This window comes from Condylostylus longicornis, unplaced genomic scaffold (genome assembly GCF_029603195.1).
Source record: "Condylostylus longicornis isolate FDR11 unplaced genomic scaffold, ASM2960319v2 ptg000042l, whole genome shotgun sequence".
In the NCBI taxonomy this organism is placed as follows: domain Eukaryota; kingdom Metazoa; phylum Arthropoda; class Insecta; order Diptera; family Dolichopodidae; genus Condylostylus; species Condylostylus longicornis.
The window spans coordinates 565,695-588,398 of NW_026578011.1; the positions used below are offsets into that span (position 1 = coordinate 565,695).

Sequence of the window (22,704 nt, forward strand, 5' to 3'; positions counted from 1 at the left end):
GAAGGCCACATCGTCGGCGTAACCCCCGACTCGTACCCCGGAGCCCCCGAGAGCAGCGATTAAATCATCCGCTACAATGGACCACAAGAGGGGCGAAAGAACCCCGCCCTGCGGACATCCCTTTGCAACGGAGATGAAGAGTGTATCGTTAGCTATGGTGGGCTTAATAATCCTATCTTGTAGCATTCGATTAACCCATCTGCTCGTCGTCGCATCAATCCCTCGTTTGTGCAACGACTCACAGATGACATGATATGGGGTGTTGTCAAAAGCTCACTCTATATCAAGGAAGCAGCCAACTGCCACCTCCCGCACTTCCAGTGAGTTTTCAAGGACCCCCACCAGACTCTGCAGAGCCAGTACAATAGACCTTCCCGACTGATAGGCGTACTGAGATTCATGCAAGGGATTGCTTCCCAGTGCATCGTCCCGTATAAATCTATCAATCACTTTTTCCATTGCTTTCAATAGAAAAGAAGTAAGGCTGATTGGACGGAAAGACCTTGTATGGTTGCTTGGTCGCTTACCTGCCTTCGGAATATACGTCACCTTAGCCAACCTCCCAGCCTGAGGGATGTAACCCCACGCATAACTGTCACGAAAAATTTCCAACAGTGTTCTAGCAATATGTTGGAAGTCCCTCTGCAAAAACGCAGGACATATCCCGTCATCACCTGGAGATTTGAAGGGTCTAAAAGAGAAAACAGCCCATCTAATCCTGCCCATCGTGAAGATCGTTGCCAGTCATCCCTGGCCAGGATGCCCTCGGTTCAAAGACCGCATTTAAGTGATTCCAAAGAATCTCCGAGTCAGGAAAGTGCATTGAGGTAATAAGCTCCAACGCCTGCTTTCCGTTCTCAGTCATGAAGCCATCAGGCATTTCCATTAGGCCCAACGCGATAGCATGCTTTTTGGAAAGTAACCTGTGAAGACGCGCACTGCTAGGGAGTTCATCAATGCCCTTGCAGAACGCCCTCCACGAACTTCTCTTCGCTTTCCTAATTTCTTTATTATATTTCGTGAGTGAGTATTTATACTCCTCCTTATTGAATAGCTTGTTGGTCCTTAGTCTAAGCCTTGAAAACCCTCCAACTGCACCACGGGCATTTTCTATTGCTCCGCCTCGGCTTAGCGCGGCAGCTCCCATAGTAGGCACTAGTAATAGCCACCGTCGGGGCCTCCCTGGCCAGTTCGATATCCATCATCGTTCTGACAGAAGTAGGAATGGATCCAATCCCATCCATGTGGAGCGTTTCGAATTGACTCCAATCTGTAGATTGGGGCACCCGACACATTGCTTCTCCGTAAACTCAGTGCAAAGGGTGATGTCAAGGACCTCTTTCCTAATTGCATTAATGAATGTCGGCTTTTTGTCCTTATTCATAATCATTAACTTAATGCTATATATAAATTCAAGTAGGCACTCACCTCTTTTATTTAGAAGATAGTGTGGTGGGCATTGACATCACTTCCTATTATCAGTTGGAAGTTTTTCTTCCACAAAAGTCTACTAGGTCATTCAGTTGTTCGTTAGGATGGGCACAGTTCCCTCGGGAGGTACTCGTAGGGTGAGCACACAATAAACCCTATCCGACCCCCCGAAGACTTCACCTTCACCAACGCAGCTACCTGATCCTTGGAGCAGTAATCCGGAATGAGCAGATATGTTAGTCTTTTACTAAACAAAATGTACTTCTCATTGCCGCCCTAGTACTTCTCACAAAGACCGCATTCGAGTGATTCTAAAGAATCTCCGAGTCAACCTCTGCAGCTTTTCCAGCTTGGTCCGCACACCCGCCTGGTGAGCCTTATGGCACCATACAATCGACGCGTAGATGACGAAGGGCCTAGCAAGGGCCGTATATAGCCACAGTGGCATCCTGGAACTGATCCCCCAGGTCCCAGCGATGGAGCTCCTACACGTCCACAAGGCCGCTGTAGCCCTCCCGATAACTCTATCTACATGGGTATTCCAAGAGAGGCGATCATCCAGGGTTACCCCTAGATACATTCCCTCCTTAGAGTAACTAATACGTTCACCAAACAGAATTGGGCTTGTTAATTTATTCCTGCTTCTGCGTCTGGTGAAGGCAACCAAAGTGCTCTTGCTGGGATTTATATTTAACCCAACGCCTTCGCACCACCTTTCCACAACACGTAAATTTTGCTGTAGAAGATCAGAAATAGTGCTCTCAAATTTGCCCCGTATGACGAAGGCCACATCGTCGGCGTAACCCCCGACTCGTACCCCAGAGCCCCCTAGAGCAGCGATTAAATCATCCGCTACAATGGACCACAAGAGGGGCGAAAGAACCCCGCCCTGCGGACATCCTTTTGCAGCGGAGTGAAGAGTGTATCGTTAGCTATGGTGGGCTTAATAATCCTATCTTGTAGCATTCGATTAACCCATCTACTCGTCGTCGCATCAATCCCACGTTTGTGCAACGACTCACAGATGACATGATATGGAGTGTCGTCAAAAGCTTCCTCTACATCAAGGAGCCAGCCAACTGCCACCACCCGCACTTCCAGTGAGTTTTCAAGCACCCTAACTAGACTCTGCAGAGCCAGTACAGTAGATCTTCCCGACTGAAAGGCGTACTGAGACTCATGCAAGGGATCGCTTCCGAGTGCGCCGTCCCGTATGAATCTATCAAACACTTTTTCCATTGCTTTTAATAGAAATGAAGTAAGGCTGATGGAACGGAAAGACCTTGTGTGGTTGCTCGGTCGCTTACCTGCCTTCGGAATATACGTCACCCTAGCCAACCTCCCAGCCTGAGGGATGTAAGCCCACGCATAACTGGCACGAAAAATTTTCAACAGTGTCCTAGCTATACGTTGGAAGCCCCTGTGCAAAAACGTAGGATATATCCCGTCATCAGCTGGAGATTTGAAAGGTCTAAAAGAGAAAACAGCCCATCTAATCCTGCCCATCGTGAAGATCGTTGCCAGTCATCCCTGGCCAGGATGCCCTCGGTTCAAAGACCGCATTCGAGTGATTCCAAAGAATCTCCGAGTCAGAAAAGTGCGTTGAGGTAATAAGCTCCAACGCCTGCTTTCCGTTCTCAGTCATGAAGCCATCAGGCATTTCCATTAGGCCCAACGCGATAGCATGCTTTTTGGAAAGTAACCTGTGAAGACGCGCACTGCTAGGGAGTTCATCAATGCCCTTGCAGAACGCCCTCCACGAACTTCTCTTCGCTTTCCTAATTTCTTTATTATATTTCGTGAGTGAGTATTTATACTCCTCTTTATTGAATAGCTCTCTGGTCCTTAGTCTAAGCCTTGAAAGCCCTCCAACTGCACCACGGGCATTTTCTATTGCTCCGCCTCGGCTTAGCGCGGCAGCTCCCATGGTAGGCACTAGTCATAGCCACCGTCGGGGCCTCCCTGGCCAGTTCGATATCCATCATCGTTCTGACAGAAGTAGGAATGGATCCAATCCCATCCATGTGGAGCGTTTCGAATTGACTCCAATCTGTAGATTGGGGCACCCGACACATTGCTTTTCCGTAAACTCAGTGCAAAGGGTGATGTCAAGGACCTCTTTCCTAATTGCATTAATGAATGTCGGCTTTTTGTCCTTATTCATAATCATTAACTTAATGCTATACATAAATTCAAGTAGGCACTCACCTCTTTTATTTATAAGACAGTGTGGTGGGCATCGACATCACTTCCTATTATCAGTTGAAAGTTCCTTCTTCCACAAAAGTCTACTAGGTCATTCAGTTGTTCGTCTGGGTGGGCACAGTTCCCCCGGGAGGTAGGGTGAGCACACAATAAACCCTATCCGACCCCCGGAAGACTTCACCTTCACCAACGCAACTACCTGATCCTTGGAGCAGTAATCCGGAATGAGAAGATATGTTAGTCTTTTACTAAACAAAATGTACTTCTCATTGCCGTCCTAGTACTTCTCATTGCCGCCTTTTTACGCGTTTTGGTGGGCGCCTGCCCCGCCTCAGCCCCTTTTGCCTCTTATAAAACGCACTAGCCCCTCCAACAGCAAATACCGAAACAGTTCCGGGCTTCCCAATGAGCTTGAACCCTTTTGGTTCACCCGGGACGCTTTTACTTGGCGTGCTGGTCGATAGTCCTTCCATTTCCCTTGCCATCATGACTTCCAATGAGTTTTGACTCTTTTGGTTGGCCTGAAGTGCTCGTTGTTGTCGCGGTGAGCACCTTGAGAGGAAAGTGGGAACTCCGCTTTCCGTAGATCTTCCAAGCCGGAGTCATTCATGGAGAAGATGATGGAGCAGGCCCATCCTTTTCCTTATCCATCCTCAGCACCCTCCAAGAACTCATTATAGAAATTTGTCCCTGTAGAGATTGACGATTGTCTCGTCTTTTGGCACGTAAGTGAAGCAGGTATGGTGTTTAGGCACGTCGGCTCCATCCAGTACTACGATATTGCAGCCCAAGGCTCCCAAGGCTTTATCTTCCTGCAGATACTGGTTATCCACTCCCTGATGTGTTGATTGTTGCATGTGACGGATATCCATCCATCTCTTTGCAACGCTACAGTGAATTGTGGATGAGAATCCACAACTTTATCCATTTCATCCATGATGACTACTCTGATTTTCCCCATCTATACTTCGGATAGCCTTTCCTCTAGATGCATTCCATGAGTGATGGCCTCCTTGTCCTGTGCTACTGCATCTCGATAAGAAGTAATTTTCGGGTTTTGTTGAGGAATGTTCCCAGGGACCTTTCCCTCAACGTTGCCTTTCATCGATCTCTTTTTTGGGTCCTGCATCCGGGGTGTTGCTTTCTGATCTCTCCCTCTTCTGGGGATGGTTGACCCCAACATCTAATCCGCAGGCCTTCTCGAGCCTTTCCTTTTCATATCTGCAAGCTTCCTTTGGGAACATCCCATCCATGTATGCTGCGATACACCGCTTGGATGCTCCAGAGAAATATTCCGTTTTCCACTGAATCTTTTCAGGTCCTCCTCACTTTGTTGGATAATAGATCTCCATCGGAAGCGCAGCCTTTTCTTCTACTGGCGTGAGAAGGAGTTCCTCCTCTGCGTCAGTCGAGAGAAGCTCTGGTTCCGCAGACCCTTGAGCACTAACTGTGTTAGTATTAATGTTGTCCTTAGTATTGTCATTATTATTGTTGTTGTAGTTGTCACTGTTGTTATTATTGTCGTTTAGTTGTTGTTGTTGTTGTTGTTGTTGAAAGTATAGTCACCCATAGCAAGGCCCGGCATGCCATGGGAAGGCTTGTTTAAACTGGAGGGTTCCCGGTATCCAGAGTCCGCATATTAACGACTAAGGTCCCCCTTAGCCACGCAGTTATCGGCATATGCTGTTCCATGTAGGGCTGAAACTCACAAAGCAAGAGATTCGCCTCGAGACATGACCACGACTCGAATCCAACTTTGATCGTTTCAATCACCCCTTTATCCTCCGTCATTACCGGAGCTCACCGGAAGTGACAGTGCGGTTTTGGACCCCAAAAAGTTGCGAGCGTCCTATTTAAGTTCTGTGCCGCACTTCTGGAGATGAAGACGATAATGACATGTGGTTTCGGGATTCAACCAGTGGGGGTCCCGTGTCATACTTACTGAACTTTAAATAAAACATTTTTTCTTCATTTCCCTAATAGAATAATAAATACGAAAGTAGATTTACAATGAATAAAATCAAAGATTGACGGGAACCTTACCCCAGTCTTCAGAGGTCTACTGAAGTGATATTTGCATTTCATTAAATCACATTACCGGTAGTTCTGACTACATTAAAAACGCTATGATTTTTTTACGCTTTATACAAAACTTTAATTTTCTTGTTGTTTTTTCATATTATCTTTAAAGTGAATTACTCAAAAGAATTAGAACTAGAAAATAAATACATTTTATAAAACGAACAAATAAAATTTAAGAGATTCCTTACATGTTTGACCTTTTTTACCTTTACCACATACAACTATACGAAATTCTGTGGCTTAATGTTTGGTCAATTAAAATTAAATTTCTAACTACCCTATAATCTGTATGCATATCCGAAAGAGCTTTTTTGTTTTTTTTTTGCGCTTTTTTGATTTTTTTTAGTTTTCATTTTGTATTCTTTTCCTTTTACATATATTTATAATGAAAAATTTGTATTAAGATGAAACAAATGAAAGCAAAAAATTTCTATACATATATGTAAATATTCATACACTCTTACCAACATTTCAAAATTTAAAATTCGTTTTGTGCTTTTTTTTTCTCTTTTGTTTTACACCTTTTGTGTTAAAATCACCTACGTCTACATGATAAGTTTCCTTTAAGTTTTTTCTTTTCTTTTTTGATTTTTTCGTTTCATCTTTGTTTTTAGCACTTTTCCAAAAAAATATTAGTTTCGCTCTGTCCGTCCGTCCGTCCGTGGACCGGCGAAATATGTATATTTGTATTTGAATGAAAGTGTTTTTAATAATGTAGTGCATAGCTAGATTCTTTTTAAAAGCAGTATTTTCACTTGCTGAATGGAAAAGTTCTAAATTGCAAAGCGGTGGTTTGACCTAACTTTATATTTAAGGACATATTTCAAATCCTTAAAATGCTTATGTAGCTAATACATTGGTATTTTACAAACTTTTATTTAAAAGAGTTTTCAGTTATACTATTTTGAGAGTATTACTGTACATTACCGAATTATTGGAAAACACTATTTTCAGAAAAAATATTCTTATACATACGATCAATAATTCAGGCCAAAACTTTTATACAAATTAAATAATTATGTAATTATTATTTAGATACTATAATTACAATAATAATCAGAAAATTAACATAAATATAGAAGTGTGGAATTAGGTACACAGTTCTCCTACATAAATTTTCATATTAAATAGTAATAAAAATATACAGTTAATATTGTACATAGTTTAATTTTAATTATTAAATAAAAACATACAGTTATAATTTTATATTGTTATCAATAAATAACGTTTAAATTACATTATATTATCAATAAATAACGATTATTATGTATATATATATATATATATATATATGTAGGGCATTATTATAATGCAATTATTTGGTTTAGTAGCTATTTTGAAAATATGTGAAATTAATGCAATTTGTAATAAAAACATGGTTAATGTACAACTTAATTGTTCATTTGCATAGATAATTAACACACTTTAAATGCATATGGCAAGCACAATAATTATTTAATAAAATAGCATTCGTTCGTAATTTAACATAATAATTATATAAGTACTTATATTATTATACCCTACACCTTCGTGAAGGGTACATTAACTTTGTGATGAAGTTTGTAACCATATGAAGAAGTCATCTACGATATGAACATGTACATATATATATTAGCATAGCGGAAAATTTTGCGTTGATTTACAAATGTCCGTCAGTCTGTCTGGCAGTCCTGTCCAGCGATAACTCACAAACGAATAAAGTAAATATTACCAAACGTTCCCTGAATATTTCTTTCTTGTTAAGGTTGGCTGCTGTTGTTATTGGACCAATTCGGACAATGGGTTTGGGTTTTGGAGATTATTTTAAATATTTCAAAAACGAATTAGGATATTTACACGAAATTCTGTAAACGTGCATCGAATTACATTTTACACATATTCTGAAAATTTAATAGAATAGCTGCACAGGTTCTGGGAGCTGCCATGCAACATCCAAAGATATTATGTATTAAATACTCAGAAAAATAAAAAAGTTAAATTATTGAAACTTGGCAGTCATGTGTCCAATTAGGCAAGACAATTTATGACACATTGTTTGTTTCTCTAGAAAATTTTTGAATTTCGTCCAAAGCAAAGTAAGAAGAACAACGAAAATTGACTGACCCAATAAATTTTTATACAGCCGTGTCTTAAAGATTTACCGATTTTCTTAATCCACGTCAATTTTTTTAAATAAATAATTCATCTTTGATCTAAAAATATCCGTTTTTACTGAAATATTTCAGAAAACAAATGCATAAATACAAGGATTCAGTTCAATAATCAACCCACTATACGCAAGCAGTTATTTCAATATTAAAAACAAAATTATTTCATATAATCGTACCCCTTTTGAACTTAATTTGTTTCAATTTATTAAATATTTCAAAAATTGATTCAAAATTCAAAAAAAAGAAATCAAGAAAACAAATGGTTAAAATAATGAGACATGTGCACACAACTCGTCATTAAAAACTTTTAAATTTTATGTCCAAAAATATTTTAAATTATTTCTTCTTATTTTTTAATATTTTCTTTTATTCATTTTGATATTCTGTATGGCAATTGAACCGAACAATTGAATCATATCCTTAGGTCTAGGTCGACCGAAAACAATGCTTTTTGTTTTTTTTTTCGATTTTTAATACATTTATAAAATAAAGTGAAACTCTTAAGCTTTTCTACTTTAAAACAAAATACTTTTAACTTTAACGCTCTCTGAACCTACATGTATACATTTTTGCACATGTATGTATGCGTACCTTTAGGTTAATTTCGCAGAGATCTTTAACTTTTATTGTGTCGAAAATTTTGTTCATTGAAATTAAAATTTTTTATTTACTTTCATTTTAAAATTTTGAAAAAAATAAAACACTATGGCAAGCATTTTAAACTAAACAAGATCTTTTGTGCTCTAGACTTAAAGGGTTAATATAATAAAGAAATTATTTTCTCAGGAGTGAAACACGGATTATATTGTAAAGTTCACATTTAAACAGAATCTTTGCTATAGAAAATGGAATTTAACATAAAAATGGTTGCAGTTTACTGAAACTGTAACAAAAAAAAACAAATGTCCTTATTGCAATTTTCTAAAAAAAATTAAAACCGAATAAAACAAAAAAATGTTAAAATTCATGTTTTTTTATCTTATACAGTTATTTTTACATAATATATAAAAATCTAAACTGTTATGATAATATACATATATATATACGAACGTGATTCATATATTTTTCAGAAAAAAAATTTTATTTTCTCTCGAAGGACTTTTGAATTTTTCATTCATTTTATAAAAAAGTTCGGTATTCCATTTTCTAAGGAAAAATAATTACCATAAGGGAAAAATATCGTTGCATAATTTTTCTTAAAATGAAAAAAAAAACATTGAATTTTCTTTTTTTCTTTTTTTTGCCTTTCAACTTGATTTGTATAATATTAAAATTTGAATTTTTGAAGATCTTTTGATCATTGTATAATAGTAGAATTTTTAGCGACGTATTGTATAAAGTGGGTAGGAATGGTATAGGTATATGTGTATGGTGTTTGATGTTTCAAAATGATTCTCTTTTCATTTTCATAAATTTTTAAAATTCTAATATAAGAAGATGAAAACCAATTTCTTTTTATTTGAAAACCCTTTTTTTTTGTTTTCCTCATTTTCATATTTGCTATATTGTATGTAAGTATTTATGTGTATAGAGCATACAGCAATGGTTATGGAAAATAATAAAAAAAAATAAATATAAAAAATAAATATAAAGCATAATCAACTTTTAAAAAAAAAAATTTATAAATTATCTAAAATAAAATTTAAATGTTTGTCTACTTCTACTATACTATATGAATTATAAATCAACTGTGTGTGTTACATTTCTAATTTTTCTAAAAACCAAAATATTATTAAACTTTTTGGTTTTTAGAAAACCAACAGTGTCTTCTGGTTAAACCATTGTGGATAGTCATTATTTAAGAAAATTTTTGAAAACTTCAAAACAATTATGATATACTTAACATGTAAAATCAGCACGTCAAATGAAGGTTTCTTGAAATTTTTCACTGCGTTTTTGTGACATTTTCTATCTAAACTACCAGAAATAAGTGGTTTTAAAGTAAATTATTCAAAAGTTCATCAAGAAACTTTACGATGCACACGACGGTAATCAATAAATATGTAGTTAGTAAATTTAAATTTTTTAAAACTTAATGTTTTTTCTATAATAAAATATTATAAAAAAAATTAAGTTTTTGATTTTTAAAGACTATTTCTCTTTATTTGTTTATATCTTGCTTGAATCGATAGGGTGGATGCGAGCTAAGAGTACTTCATCAAAGCCAAGTAAGCAACTCAATAACATTGGGGGCCAGAGTCAAGCAAAAATGCCCTCCCTCTCAACTTCTGTTTAATGTGGTTTCAGACGATGTGATAAGATTACAAATAACTACTTCCTGAGTTATCAAATACATTCGAAAGCATGAAATATACAGAAGCTTCCCCACACACACAAAGCCATGCAAGACCGACTGCACGATCTTTAACAAAATGCCTTGAGAGTCGATCTCTGAATAAACACGATTAAGACGAAAAAATATGAAAAACAGCGCCCGAAATAATGCTGCTCTGAAAATAAATAGAAGTAGAAAATGTCACTGAATTCCGTTACCTTTGTAGTATAATTACAATGGAGCGAGGTTCCAGAAAAGGCAAGAAGAGCCGCATAAAACTCGCTTGAATGGCGTTTTTAAGACTTTGGCCGTTTTGGAGGCAACGCCACTAAGCTAGGCACACAAATATACGAATATTTAACGCATGTGTAAAATCATGTGTAACGCATGTGTAAACAAATGCCGAAAACTTATATGAAAGATATTCTGTCCAAGGTAAATGAGAAAATCAGAGCTCGGGGAGTTGACAAAGTAAAACTCATAGAAACCCAGATAAAGAAGAGAAAATTGAAAAGAACCAGTGATTTGCCCAGTAGAATTCCATCCTAAGGGATATGTTATTCTAGGGGTTTGTTATTTATACCAAGGAAAAAACATTCGAAAAAAGTCACTAGAATGGAATCATCTTTGTAAGAAGGAAATAAAAGGGAACTACAAAATATGAACCTAAATGTAGTTCCTGGCACACAATAAAGTTAGAAGGAGAAGATTTGTAGATGTCCTATGCTTCCTAAGGGAGAACAAAAAAAGAAAAAATTCTCTTTATTTAAATAAATAAAAATGCAAAAGAGAGGTAATATTAAAATATTTTAAATATTTTACACCTGAGAAATTAGAGATACCTTTAAGATATTACAGATAAATGAGTACAGTAAATGGTGTATTACAGTTTTAATTTTTGTTTCTGTTGTTGTTCTAAAAAATATCTATTTCCTCTTTCAATTTCTTCGAAATTTACGCTTTGCTTCACAAATATTTATTGATTTATTTTTTTTTACTATTCCAAATTTTAAATATACTCGTATTTCACTTTTTAAAAATTTTTAAAAAGATAAATATTTTTTTAAATATTTTCAGTTTTTTGGTGTCGATTACTTTCACAAGTTTTTTCTTTTGTGCCAAGGACGAACCCTATTGTTATTGGACCAATTCGAACAACGGGTTCGGGTTTATTAAAGAGTTTATTTTAATTATTTCAAAAACTAATAAAGGTACAAATATAAAATTTTGTTTACATGTGTCCAATTATATTCTACATATGCTCTAAAAATTTTAATGAGATAGCTGCACCGGTTCGGGTTGCTGCCATACAACTCCAACAGCAAATTTTTTATATTCGGAAAAATAATAAAGTCAAATTCATGAAACTTGGCAGTTGTGTGTCCAATTATAGGTCAAAGATATTTCTGAAGTTTTAGAGGAATCGCTTGACAGGTTCGGGTACCTGCCATACAACTCCAGAAGCTAATTTTAAATATTTGGAAAAATAATAAAGTCAGATTCATGAAACTTGGCAGTCATGTGTCCAATTATGGCTCAAATATATTTCTGAAGTTTTGGTGGAATTGCTCGACAGGTTCGAGTTGCTCCCATACAAGTCTAAAAGCTTATTTTAAATATTTGGAAAAATAATGAAGTCAAATTCATTAGACTTGGCAGTCGTGTGTCCAATTATAGGTCACACATATTTCTAAAGTTTTGGTGCGATTGCTTGACAGGTTCGGGTACTTGCCATACAACTCCAAAAGCTTATTCTTAATATTTGGAAAAATAATAAAGTCAGATTCATGAAACTTGGCAGTTGTGTGTCCGATTATAGATCAGATATATTTGTGAAGTTTTAGTAGAATTGCTTGACAGGTTCAGGTACTTACCATACAACTCCAAAAGTTAATTTTAAATATTTGGAAAAATTATAAGGTCAGATTCATGAAACTGGGCAGTCGGATGTCCAATTATAGGTCAGACACGTCCGTGAAGTTTCTATAGAATGATTTCAGAGGTTCAAGTAATTGCTACACAATAACGAAAAGTGCAGGGTATAATTCAATCGATTTATACCGACTGAAACGTTTTTACCTGTTCTATTTTTTTTTTATTTTCCATTATTTTTATTTTTCGAATAACCTAAACATTGATCACGTTTGAACTTTGTTTTTATCATATAGGATTTTAAAATTTTTTTTTTATACATATTTGGCATCGCATATGTATTTTAAGTACAGATAGTTACATCTGCAATAAAGAAAATTCATTTTAAATTTTTTGACTTAAATAAATAAAAACAATATTCCCAACATAAAAAAAGAAAAGAAAATTAAATTATTTCTGTCTTTTATATACACACACGCATACATACAAAACATCTAAAAGTAAAAAATATAATAAGAATGAATTTAAAATATCTTTAGCAAATTTGACTTTAAGAAAACTCAAAAATTATTTTTTTTATTCAATGAAAACTACATAACAATGTATTTCTTTCTTATATGCCAATTTTAAATTTGTCATATAATAATTTTATAATTGATTGAGTAAAAATTGAATAATACTCATAATAAATTTAATGCAACGAGCTTCAGAGACGAAATTCTGTACAAAATTTTAAAAATTTAAATTCCACAAGCACTCAATCTAAACTAACCAAAAAGAAAATTTTCAAACTTTTACTTGATCTTCTCCTGACTTTAGCAAATTTCAAAATCATTTTTTTAACTTTTTTTATTAAATGTATGTATTTTATATAACATAACCTGTCATGTTTAACATAAATTTAAGTAAAAAAAATCTGATGTGATCGAGCCATAACCGACCGCAATGTCTATTGTCTAGGTAAGTGAAAGTGTTACAGAATATTATAAAAATGCCTGTTAAATACTTCTTCCCAATTTTTAGGGCATTAGTAAGCTTTTAGTTAACATACCTAGAAAAATTCCCTGAAATGCTCGCCAGTTAGTTTCGGTAAAAACCAGAACTTAAATATCAATTTTCAAGAAATTCCATCAATTCATTCTGTAGATATGGTAAAAAAAGTAAAATCGAGTTTCCGAGCCCTGATCTTTCCAAAATATTTATAGATTCATTGTTTTAACAGCTCGAATTTGAATATTAAATTTCAATGAAATCGGTTGATTATTTCTCTTTATATATACGCAAAAATACATATTTGGCTCGTAGTAAGCATCCAGTTGCTGACATCTTATTTCTTCCGAGAGCTAGGACGTTGCGCGTACGATCAAATGAAGCTTATATATGAAATTTCAAGTAAATATGTTGAATATTTTCTTCAAAATGATGAAAAAATGTAAAACATACCCGCTAAAAAGTGCAGTTCCCGAGGCCTGATGTATCCCAAAAATTGATCAATTCGTGCCATAGCCGAAATAAGCTTACATATAAAATTTTATCAAAATCGGTTCAACCGAACTTGAGATACACGCGTGCACACACAGACAGACAGGCGGACACACCGACACCTCTCTAAAAATAGTTTATTTACACTTCCTTACTATGGAGAGGGAAGTGTACATAAACTGTTTCCTAACTCGATATGCAAAATTAGTTGCCATCACATAACCTCCCTTATTGTATGGAATTGCGGTCGGTAAAAATTAATATCAATTGTATGGATCATACCTAAAATAAATAATTGTATGCTGCCATTAAGCTTCTGTTAAAAATTACCATCCATCGAAAATCAAACAATTTTACATTAAATTGGTACGCATAAATCGTAATCTATGCTCTAAATTAAAATCTAAAGAAAATTTTGGAAAGTAAAATAATTAAAACGCACCTTAATTTAAAAACAATGTATATATGTATGTATATGTACGTTCGTACTTGTTTAAATTCAATTTACGAAAATATTATTATAAAAAATATACATAATACATTTATAACGATTTTGATTAAAAAGTTTCAATGTGCATAAAACCTACACTATTGTCTGTCCGTATGTCTATTTACAAAACTTCTACACCCTTGAAGATAGAAAGCTGAAAAATTCATATGCTAGATCTCTATAGAGAATATAAATCTCTATTAGAAACTTATTTCCGTAGAAGAAAATCTTTACCTATCTCCCCCACTCCAAGAGTTATAGTCCCTCAAAGACATTTTAAAATTTTGCAAACGCAGAAAAGTAGTGGCTGACTTCTTCGGCTGCAGCATATCGTATTTGAACTTTAAAAGAACAAATCATTAAAATTTACTGTTATCTAAAATCAGTTTTTTCCAAATTTTTGAGATCGTGCTTCCCATAGACTGCAGGTTGTAGGAATCTGAAATTTTAGCAGCTTTTAGACACTAAAGCTGCTAAAATTTACACTTTCCAGAAAATATGAAAAAGAGAAAATGAATTAACTGCAATTTCTATGTACGTATGAAAATGAAACATTAATTTATACATAACATACTTCTTGTTATATGAGTATATATATAACAGTAAGTACGTATGCACTTATTCAATACAATGCATTTTTATCTATGCACTAACGAGTAAAAGCATACACCATATATATGTGAGTACATATCTATTAGATAAGGAGTTATAAATATTGAATCAGATATAATATATATGTATACATCCGTGGCACCAATATACATAATATTATGAAAATTCAATTCTACTTCCATAATGTTATATAAATGTTGTTCAATACAATGTCATAAAATCCAATGGTGGAAAGAGAACATCTGGGCAAAAGTTCTTTTAATAAATGAATCATAAGCAATAAAAAAAAGAGAAAACAAAATTAATTTCAAATACTGTTCATCGTTATTGAATTGTTCAATATTTTCACATGTCAGCGACCCTTTTCTCGGCATTTTTGTGCTTATGTGCATAAACATATGTACATACATACACTCACTATACTTTTAGTATTAAATGTACGTGCATACAATGCACATACACTCATATTTTTGAACTCGTATATTTTTATTTACGAGTATATGAGCATATTTTTGTTGATTAATCGATATTCCCAATTATATAACAAAATCATTATAAAAATTAAGAGTTGATTTTAAATTGAATCGACGTACTGCTTTCTTTTTTATTTTTTTAGAAAGTGTAATTCTTTGATTAGTAAATGAATTCTGTTTAATATATATAATATAATAAATATTAAGTTATTTAAAAAAAAATAATGACAGATACTATGAAGTATATACTTAAACTATATTACATACATATATGAAAACAAAAAGCAAACAAAAGCAGAAAGAAATGGAAAGTATTGATTTTTTCAACATATCTACACATATCACCAAGGATAGATTTTTTATTCTTAAATTTTATTACATATGTATTACTTCTTCAGTTTTTGGCTATTTACGTAATAAAATTTAAACTGTTAAAAAAATATGGTTAGACATTGAACGGTAAAAATTATAAAACACCTAATTTTTTGACATACACAACAAATGCATTGTAATTTTTTTTTTAAATTAGTAACATTATATTAGAAAAGAAAAGCTTATTTTATACTTAATGTACATATGTAAGTACATAGAAAGTATGTACATATATTATGTAGGTTTGAAAAACTTAAAATTACTTTAGAACATTTACGCAAGTTTTACATTATTTCCAAAATCTTTTATAGAAAATATAGTGAATATAAATACTTACATATAAAAAATTAGCCAGGTACGAATTTCATATAAATTATTAATTAAAATAAAAACACAATTCTTCTTTCAATTTGCTTTAATAAAAGTACAATTAACATAAACAATATATACCCCAGGCAACATATAAATAATGTATGTAAATACCGCATAAATGTAAACTGTGTAAAGTACGGTACATATCTTTTAAATTTTTAAAATCTTTTCAACAAAATATCAAAATGAGAAAGAAAAAACACTATATTTTACATTATCAAAATGCATTAACTTATTCTTGGAAAATTTTAATAGTAAAAAAATTTGATACACGCCCTTAAATAATAATAATCTCTCAATAATTTAGTTTAGAAGGGAGCTATAAATTGAATTTATTACTATATATTGCACAAAAATAGCAAAACAATTTTTTAAATATATGTATACTACATTTTCTTTTAATAATATTATTTATGTAAATATTATTGTATATAAAGTATGCAATTAAAATTTTAAAAAATATTCGCTTCTGTTTTTCTTTTTTTATAATTTTTTTTATTATTATTTGAAATGAAAAAGTAACTTCTTTATTGAAACACTCGTTCTTAAGTACAATAATCTGAAAGTAAAAATGTCAAATATTTTAATAACAGTGTTTTAATAATTAAACAAAGTTCGGATGTTGAAATCATGCGTATAAAATTTTATTTGAATCGACTACTCTGACAACTAACGGTGATTGCGGAAAACTTTATTAATTTTATTTTATACCATTGTGATCTCGTATTTCTTTCAAATCAACTTGCTAGATTACGGATTATTATTTTCATTTTAAGAATTTTCCTATTTAATTAATTATATGAATATGTAATACATATAAATCAATACATTAAAATTTTAATAGTTAAAAAATTAAATGGCACTACGCTAAATTAATTGCGTTCATCAATTTCTTATAAATGAATTAACTGGGCACAGGCATTCATGCATAAAACTCATACAAAATCCATATATCTTTTACTCTTCAATATGAAATTGAAACACATTTTCAACTTTGGCGCCTACTTACTTAAAGTTATCATACCAAAACTTAAAGTTATCATACTATACAACATACATACATTGCACAAAAATACTTTTTTTATAGGTTTACAAACCACTACCGAATGTCATTTCCCAATCGAAGGTTATCAAAGTTCAGTAATGAAATATTTACTTTTTCATTGTTTTTCTTATTTCATTGACGAAAACCGGAATAAAGAGTCTCGTGTTTTATGACTGTTTAGACAAAAGTAACAACTATCTCATAAAAGTTTTTAAAAATACAATATAAAAAATTGGAATATAATTATCAAAATGCCATTAGAAGCGAAAATTGGTCCATCTATTTTAAATGCAGATTTGTGTCAACTTGAAGTTGAATCTCAAAAGTTAATATCGAATGGAGCTGATTATTTACATTTAGATGTGATGGATGGTCATTTCGTCCCAAATGTAAAAAAATAGTTTAGTTATCAAACATTTTCAAAATGTTTTCATTTGATTTTTGCAGTTAACGTTTGGACATCCTGTTGTTAAATGTTTAAGAAATAAAATCAAAGATGTATTTTTTGAAACTCATATGATGGTGTCAAATCCCAATCAATGGATAGAACCAATGGCTGATGCTGGAGTAGATCAAGTATAAAATTTTTAAACCATGTAAATATTTAAAACTACTTCTAGACTTATTTTTTAGTATACATTCCATTATGAAGCTCTGAATGAAAAAGAAAGTATTCCAGATGTATGTCGGAAAATTCGTGAGAACGGAATGAAAGTTGGAATCGGTTTAAAACCTAAAACTCCAGTCAATGTTATAGAGGAATTTATACCATTAGTTGATCTAGTATTAATTATGACCGTTGAACCGGGATTCGGTGGTCAAGCATTTATGGAAGGCATGATGCAGAAAGTCAAGTGGTTGAGAGATAATTATCCAGAGTTAAATATTGAAGTTGATGGTGGAGTTGGACCTAAAACTATCAGTTCTTGTGCAGAAGCTGGAGCCAATTGGATTGTTTCAGGTACAGGAATTATTCAGGCCCCTAATCAAAAACAAGTTATAAGAGAATTGAAAACAGCTGTTGAGAGTTCTTTCAAAAAATTATATCGATGAAATTTTTTTTTAACCTATAACAGACATCAACAACGCTGAAAGATTTGCAAATTGGTTTGAAGTTAATATAGAATAGTATATGTATTGTATACATATAATATTATAAAGTATGGGTTAAATATTTGATATTTTGAATCGGCGTGGTTTAGTTTCTATTTAACCATTGTTTAATTTAATTTGTAGTTGTAAATTAAAGCTTTTTGAAAATTGTAGAAGATAAATTTTTATTACTTTTTCAATACAGATAGATTTTTATAAAGTTGTTTAAAAATGTTTTAATATTAAAATCCTGTAAATGATTAGTCTTTTTAATTTTTAAATGTAAAATATTTCAACAAAGAAACTACATACATATAACAAAGTATGGTTTTAAGTGCGAAAAAATTCGTCCATTCATCACTGTGCTGAGTTTTTATTAAAAAAAGAGAAAATTTAGCAAATTTTATTAGCTTGTTTTGTTTATTAAATTCGTCTTTGTAACATTCCTCACTCGTATTTAAAATTCCAATTAAGAGTTTATTTAGAAAGTATACTTTCTTCCAAAGTGGTTGCGGTTGTTAATTTCCGATCCATGCTAAATAATAAAATATAAAATTATTTTAACAACTCGAAAATTGTTTCGTTTAATAATACCTTGCAAAACCATTTGCTATTTCTTGAACTCGATCAGGATGACAAACAATTGCTGTTTTAGCGTTTTTGGAAAACAAAGGGGATACATATTTTGCCCCAATGGTTTTTAATTGTTCCATCTTTATTTTACTTACTTCCTACAAATAATAAAAAATTAATTTTGTGAAATCGAAAAAGATAAGAAGTATTTACTCTAACTAAATGGCGATTGTGATTGGAATCTACCATTTTATAACCACAAAGAATACCCTGTGTTACTAAGTTTCCAATACTATGTTCTCTTTCAATCAATTCAAATATTAAAGAGCTTCGAGCTGATTCAAATAAATTTTCATCCCAAACTTCAGCCGAAGATAAATGATTTTCGATAATTGATTTAGCTTCTTTAAACGCTGCTACAACGTTTGACGCACGATATAGAGACAAAGAAAGAACACCTTCTTGAGGTCGAGGAATCAAAGTGTAGCAATATGCAAAACCTTGCCCACGAATTTGACGCCACAATGGTCCCTCTAATTGTGTCAAATATTGCAAGTACAGCATCAAAGCTGGCAAGTCTGGATCATTGAAATTTTTTATGCTTGGAATGGAATGAAATAAAAATGCACTCTCTACACAACCCATCCCAACAACAGTTCCTTGCATATCAGGATAAATTCCATCAGATTTAATAATTTTCCAATCGGGAATTACTATTAACCTTTAAAATTAATATAAAGATTATTTTTTAGTAATGCTTTTTGTGCGTTTACTTACTCTTTCTTATTTACACCCTTGCCCTCTCTTAAAATATTTTTCCAAGGTTCTGACAAATTGTGTTTATTTTTAGAATGCATTTTAACATTCGCAGCAATATGTATTGAAAGATTTTCTGGTTTTAATAATTCACTCCTAACTTTTGCAATGTCAGCTATAATTCTTTCGACATCTTGCGATTTATCAAGATACTCTATAATTTCTCCCAAAAATTTCTGTTGTTTTAATACAGAACTTTTTTTAACATTGCTTTCTAAAAAAAATTGAATTTAAAAAAAGGTCTTTAAATAAATAGAGAAGAGTACCCTCATCATAATACATGGCTTTCAACAAGTCTTTGGCAATGGTGTGGCCTTTACGTTTTGCTTGAGACACATTATTGAACATTTTTGAGGCACATACTTTTATTCGATCAGCTGGAAATTCCGTTGAATGTAGTAAATCAATTACCCATTCAACACCTTTTTCATACTTCTTTGAATCCACTTGAATTGACAGTGTGGCTACATGAGAAAATACACCTACTGAAAATCCGCACCCCTCCAAACCGAGCGTTGTGCTGCTATCAATAGTGTCTCTTTCCAAAGCTGCAACGACTTCCTCATAAGGAATGAGAGTGCCATTACGACGAACTGGTGACTCTAAAAGCATTTCCAATAACAAGAGTAAGTATGAACGATATTTTGGTTCCAACCCACTCGTATTCATTGTTATAGTTATCTAAGAAACGCATAAATGGTGTACTCATTACGAGAAATTTGTTAAAAACTTACGTAAATAAAATTTGTATTAATATCGTAAACTTCACTGTAGACTGGAATATCGGAGAAGTTAAAACAAGAAATTGATTCAGTGTTAGAGGCCTTATAAATTTTTAGCTCATGAAAATTTATTCCGTCAATAGAAGGTACAGGAACATGCGTAAGCATTTCTGGTGGTGGTGGTATCTAAACGAAAGGTATAAAATCAAATAAAATGGAATAAGTTTAAATGCTTATATATTTCACTTCATTTTCATCCATTGCTTTTTGTAGCTTTTCCCCTTTTTCATTTAAACCAACTTGTCCCAAAGCTACTCTTTGTTTCTCTATTCTATCCAGTTCTTCTTTCGACATTCTATTATTTTCCTCAATGCTTGGAAATGCTCTGACACAAATAAAACTGCCCTGAAATTTAGAAAATTTAATTTTTAAAATATGAAAATTTAATTTTTAAAATACATATGAAAATTTAATTTTTAAAATATGAAAATTTAATATTTAAATATTTTTCAGATTAATATTACTAACAGAAAATAAATACTCTTTGATTAAAGTGATCCAATAATTCTCATCCATTTCTAAAAACGCTTCAAAAAATTTATTAGGATTCAATCGGTCACAAAACTAAAACAAAGAAATTAAAGCTTCTAGTCATATAAACACAAAAATCCTTTTTACATCATTATCATTAGTTCCATATAAAGCATCGCCTATTACCAAATAAGCTGCAGTATCATGCGGTTCATTTTCCAAATTACTCAAATTTTCTAAAATTAGACGATCAAGAATAGATTTCATTCTGGACATATCAACTTTTTCTTCCCCTTAAAAATCAAATATCATTCAAGTAGTCAAATTGTTGTTGTATTTATTTTTCTTACCAACCAAAAATTTTTTCAAAGTCTCTTTGAGTTTGCTTAAAACTAAATCAATTTTTTCAATCGGAACATTATCAAAAATGAAAACTAATAATGATTCATAATTTTCTAGCAAACTATGAGATACTTTGCTGGCAAAGGGATCATCAATTTCTACGAACTCTCTTTGCAATGGACTTACAGGAGTATCACTTAAATATCTAAGCAATACGTTGCATGCCATCAGTTTTTTATATTCATGAATGCAGTTTGGTCCTCGATAGCCAATGTAAACCAACCCACAGTCTTCTTCATCCGATGGATACAAAATTTTGATATCGTGAGATTCAGTCAAAGGTGCCACCGGAGTTTGCCATGGTTTCTCAAACTTCGGCAGCTTTCCTTTCCCAATAATTTTCTGCTCCACCGGCTCTAAAGCTTCAAATACTTTTTCAGGTTTCACTTTTCCAGCTATTATCAAAGTTAAATTTTCCGGGCGATAAAACTTGGCATGATATTTTTTAATCTGAAATTAATATAAAATGTCAAGAATATTGATCTTGAAAATCGTATAGGTATTTTATATTTGTAAAATAATTGATTTTCAAAATGTAAAAAATAACTTTTATGTATGTACTTTATCATTATTACAACTTGTCCTCAAATTTTTCATTATTCCTCCAGTTTCTGCACTATAACCTGAACTAGGATATGCCAGACGAAGCATTTGTAAATTTGCTCGCGATTCACCAGTATTTTCACGACCTTGCATTTCACAGTAAACCACGCCACCATCTTCTCCCTCCCCAGAAATATGATGAACCTCAGTAATAAATCCAGAATCCTTAAAAAATTGCTTATTTACATGTTTTAATTTGAAAAGTAATCAAATAAGCCTACTGATAATATTGGATACAAAACATGGTCGAGGTATATAGGCATTAATGTTAAAAACCCATCACTACCTGCCGTAGTCATGGTATAACAGGTGTGATCTGTATCAGTCCATGCATTCGTTCCTGAAGCTAAACAACGGTTTGCTAATAAGTCTAAAACACCCTTATAGGGATATTTTTCAGACCCCAGAAATATAAGATGTTCTAAGGTGTGCGGCAGTCCATCATCATCATGAGCTTCAGTTGCTGAAATGTGTCTTTTTATGATAGATATACAACGCAAAATCTAAACAATTTTTTATAAACCTTACCTAATGTGTAATAACCATTTACCACAGGACCATCAACATCACAGATCACTACTTTTAATCCAGTTTGCTCTGATTTGTATTTCTGAGCGTCGATATAGCCATTTATTTTCGTATTTGTCACCAATTTAAATGAACTCATACTATATTTCTCTGAAAAAATGTCTTAGTACTCCTTCTATTAAAAAAGTTAACTTTAAGCTAATAAATAAAAGTTTAACCCCACCGGTTTCAGGTTAAAGAATGAAACATTCTTATTAATTTGTGCAGAATTTTGCAATGTCACTGTCAAGTTTTTTTTGGGAGTTGCCATGGATGTACTATAAAATATGGTTAGCTACTTTTATATTCTTTTCGTAGAGAAAAAGTGATGCTAAAATATAAAAAGTCACAGTGTCTTTGGCAAGTTAAAATGAAAATATTAAAATAGAGAATAAAAGTTATGAGAAATTGAAAAAAAACTTCAATTTAAAATAAAATGGTTAAAAAATTGTAAAAAATTAAATACTTAACATAAAAGAAAAAACTACGGCGGGCTAGTCACCTACCTAGTTAAAACTGTATGACGCTACGGAGCTA

General features: G+C 32.7%; 3 protein-coding genes across 3 annotated transcripts in view; 1 reads left to right on the forward strand and 2 right to left on the reverse strand.

Moving 5' to 3' along the window:
* The window catches only part of LOC129609965 (amyloid beta precursor protein binding family B member 2-like), a 285,959-nt gene extending 269,614 nt beyond the window's left edge, over positions 1-16,345 (reverse strand). Inside the window, exon 1 of the mRNA XM_055522249.1 lies at positions 15,782-16,345. The gene's annotated coding sequence lies outside the window, so the exon portion shown is untranslated. The remainder of the gene's footprint in view (positions 1-15,781) is intronic.
* A 598-nt stretch (positions 16,346-16,943) lies between these two features.
* On the forward strand, positions 16,944-18,520 carry LOC129609958 (ribulose-phosphate 3-epimerase). The gene is made up of 3 exons (XM_055522232.1): positions 16,944-17,250; positions 17,309-17,437; positions 17,495-18,520. The coding sequence occupies exons 1-3, from the start codon at positions 17,113-17,115 to the stop codon at positions 17,912-17,914; spliced, it is 687 nt and encodes a 228-aa protein (XP_055378207.1). The 5' UTR covers positions 16,944-17,112; the 3' UTR covers positions 17,915-18,520.
* On the reverse strand, positions 18,349-22,360 carry LOC129609957 (uncharacterized protein C05D11.1-like). Its single transcript, XM_055522231.1, has 13 exons — positions 22,129-22,360; positions 21,822-22,063; positions 21,559-21,765; positions 20,946-21,447; positions 20,743-20,888; positions 20,593-20,688; positions 20,311-20,469; positions 20,077-20,250; positions 19,609-20,023; positions 19,304-19,556; positions 18,740-19,247; positions 18,548-18,684; positions 18,349-18,488 (listed from the first exon to the last, which is right to left on the reverse strand). The coding sequence occupies exons 1-13, from the start codon at positions 22,265-22,267 to the stop codon at positions 18,431-18,433; spliced, it is 3,036 nt and encodes a 1,011-aa protein (XP_055378206.1). The 5' UTR covers positions 22,268-22,360; the 3' UTR covers positions 18,349-18,430.
* Between the last annotated feature and the right edge of the window lie 344 nt (positions 22,361-22,704).

What these genes read in the sequence shown, in the direction of transcription:
- LOC129609958 (XM_055522232.1), top strand. Translation starts at nt 17,113, where the DNA reads ATGCCATTAGAAGCGAAAATTGGTCCATCTATTTTAAATGCAGATTTG. An exon ending in ATGGTCATTTCGTCCCAAAT is followed by an intron (nt 17,251 to 17,308) that starts GTAAAAAAATAG and finishes TGATTTTTGCAG; the next exon opens with TTAACGTTTGGACATCCTGT. An exon ending in CTGATGCTGGAGTAGATCAA is followed by an intron (nt 17,438 to 17,494) that starts GTATAAAATTTT and finishes CTTATTTTTTAG; the next exon opens with TATACATTCCATTATGAAGC.
- LOC129609957 (XM_055522231.1), bottom strand. Translation starts at nt 22,267, where the DNA reads ATGAGTTCATTTAAATTGGTGACAAATACGAAAATAAATGGCTATATC. An exon ending in CAAGTTGTAATAATGATAAA is followed by an intron (nt 21,448 to 21,558) that starts GTACATACATAA and finishes TATTAATTTCAG; the next exon opens with ATTAAAAAATATCATGCCAA. An exon ending in AAGCAATGGATGAAAATGAA is followed by an intron (nt 20,251 to 20,310) that starts GTGAAATATATA and finishes CCTTTCGTTTAG; the next exon opens with ATACCACCACCACCAGAAAT.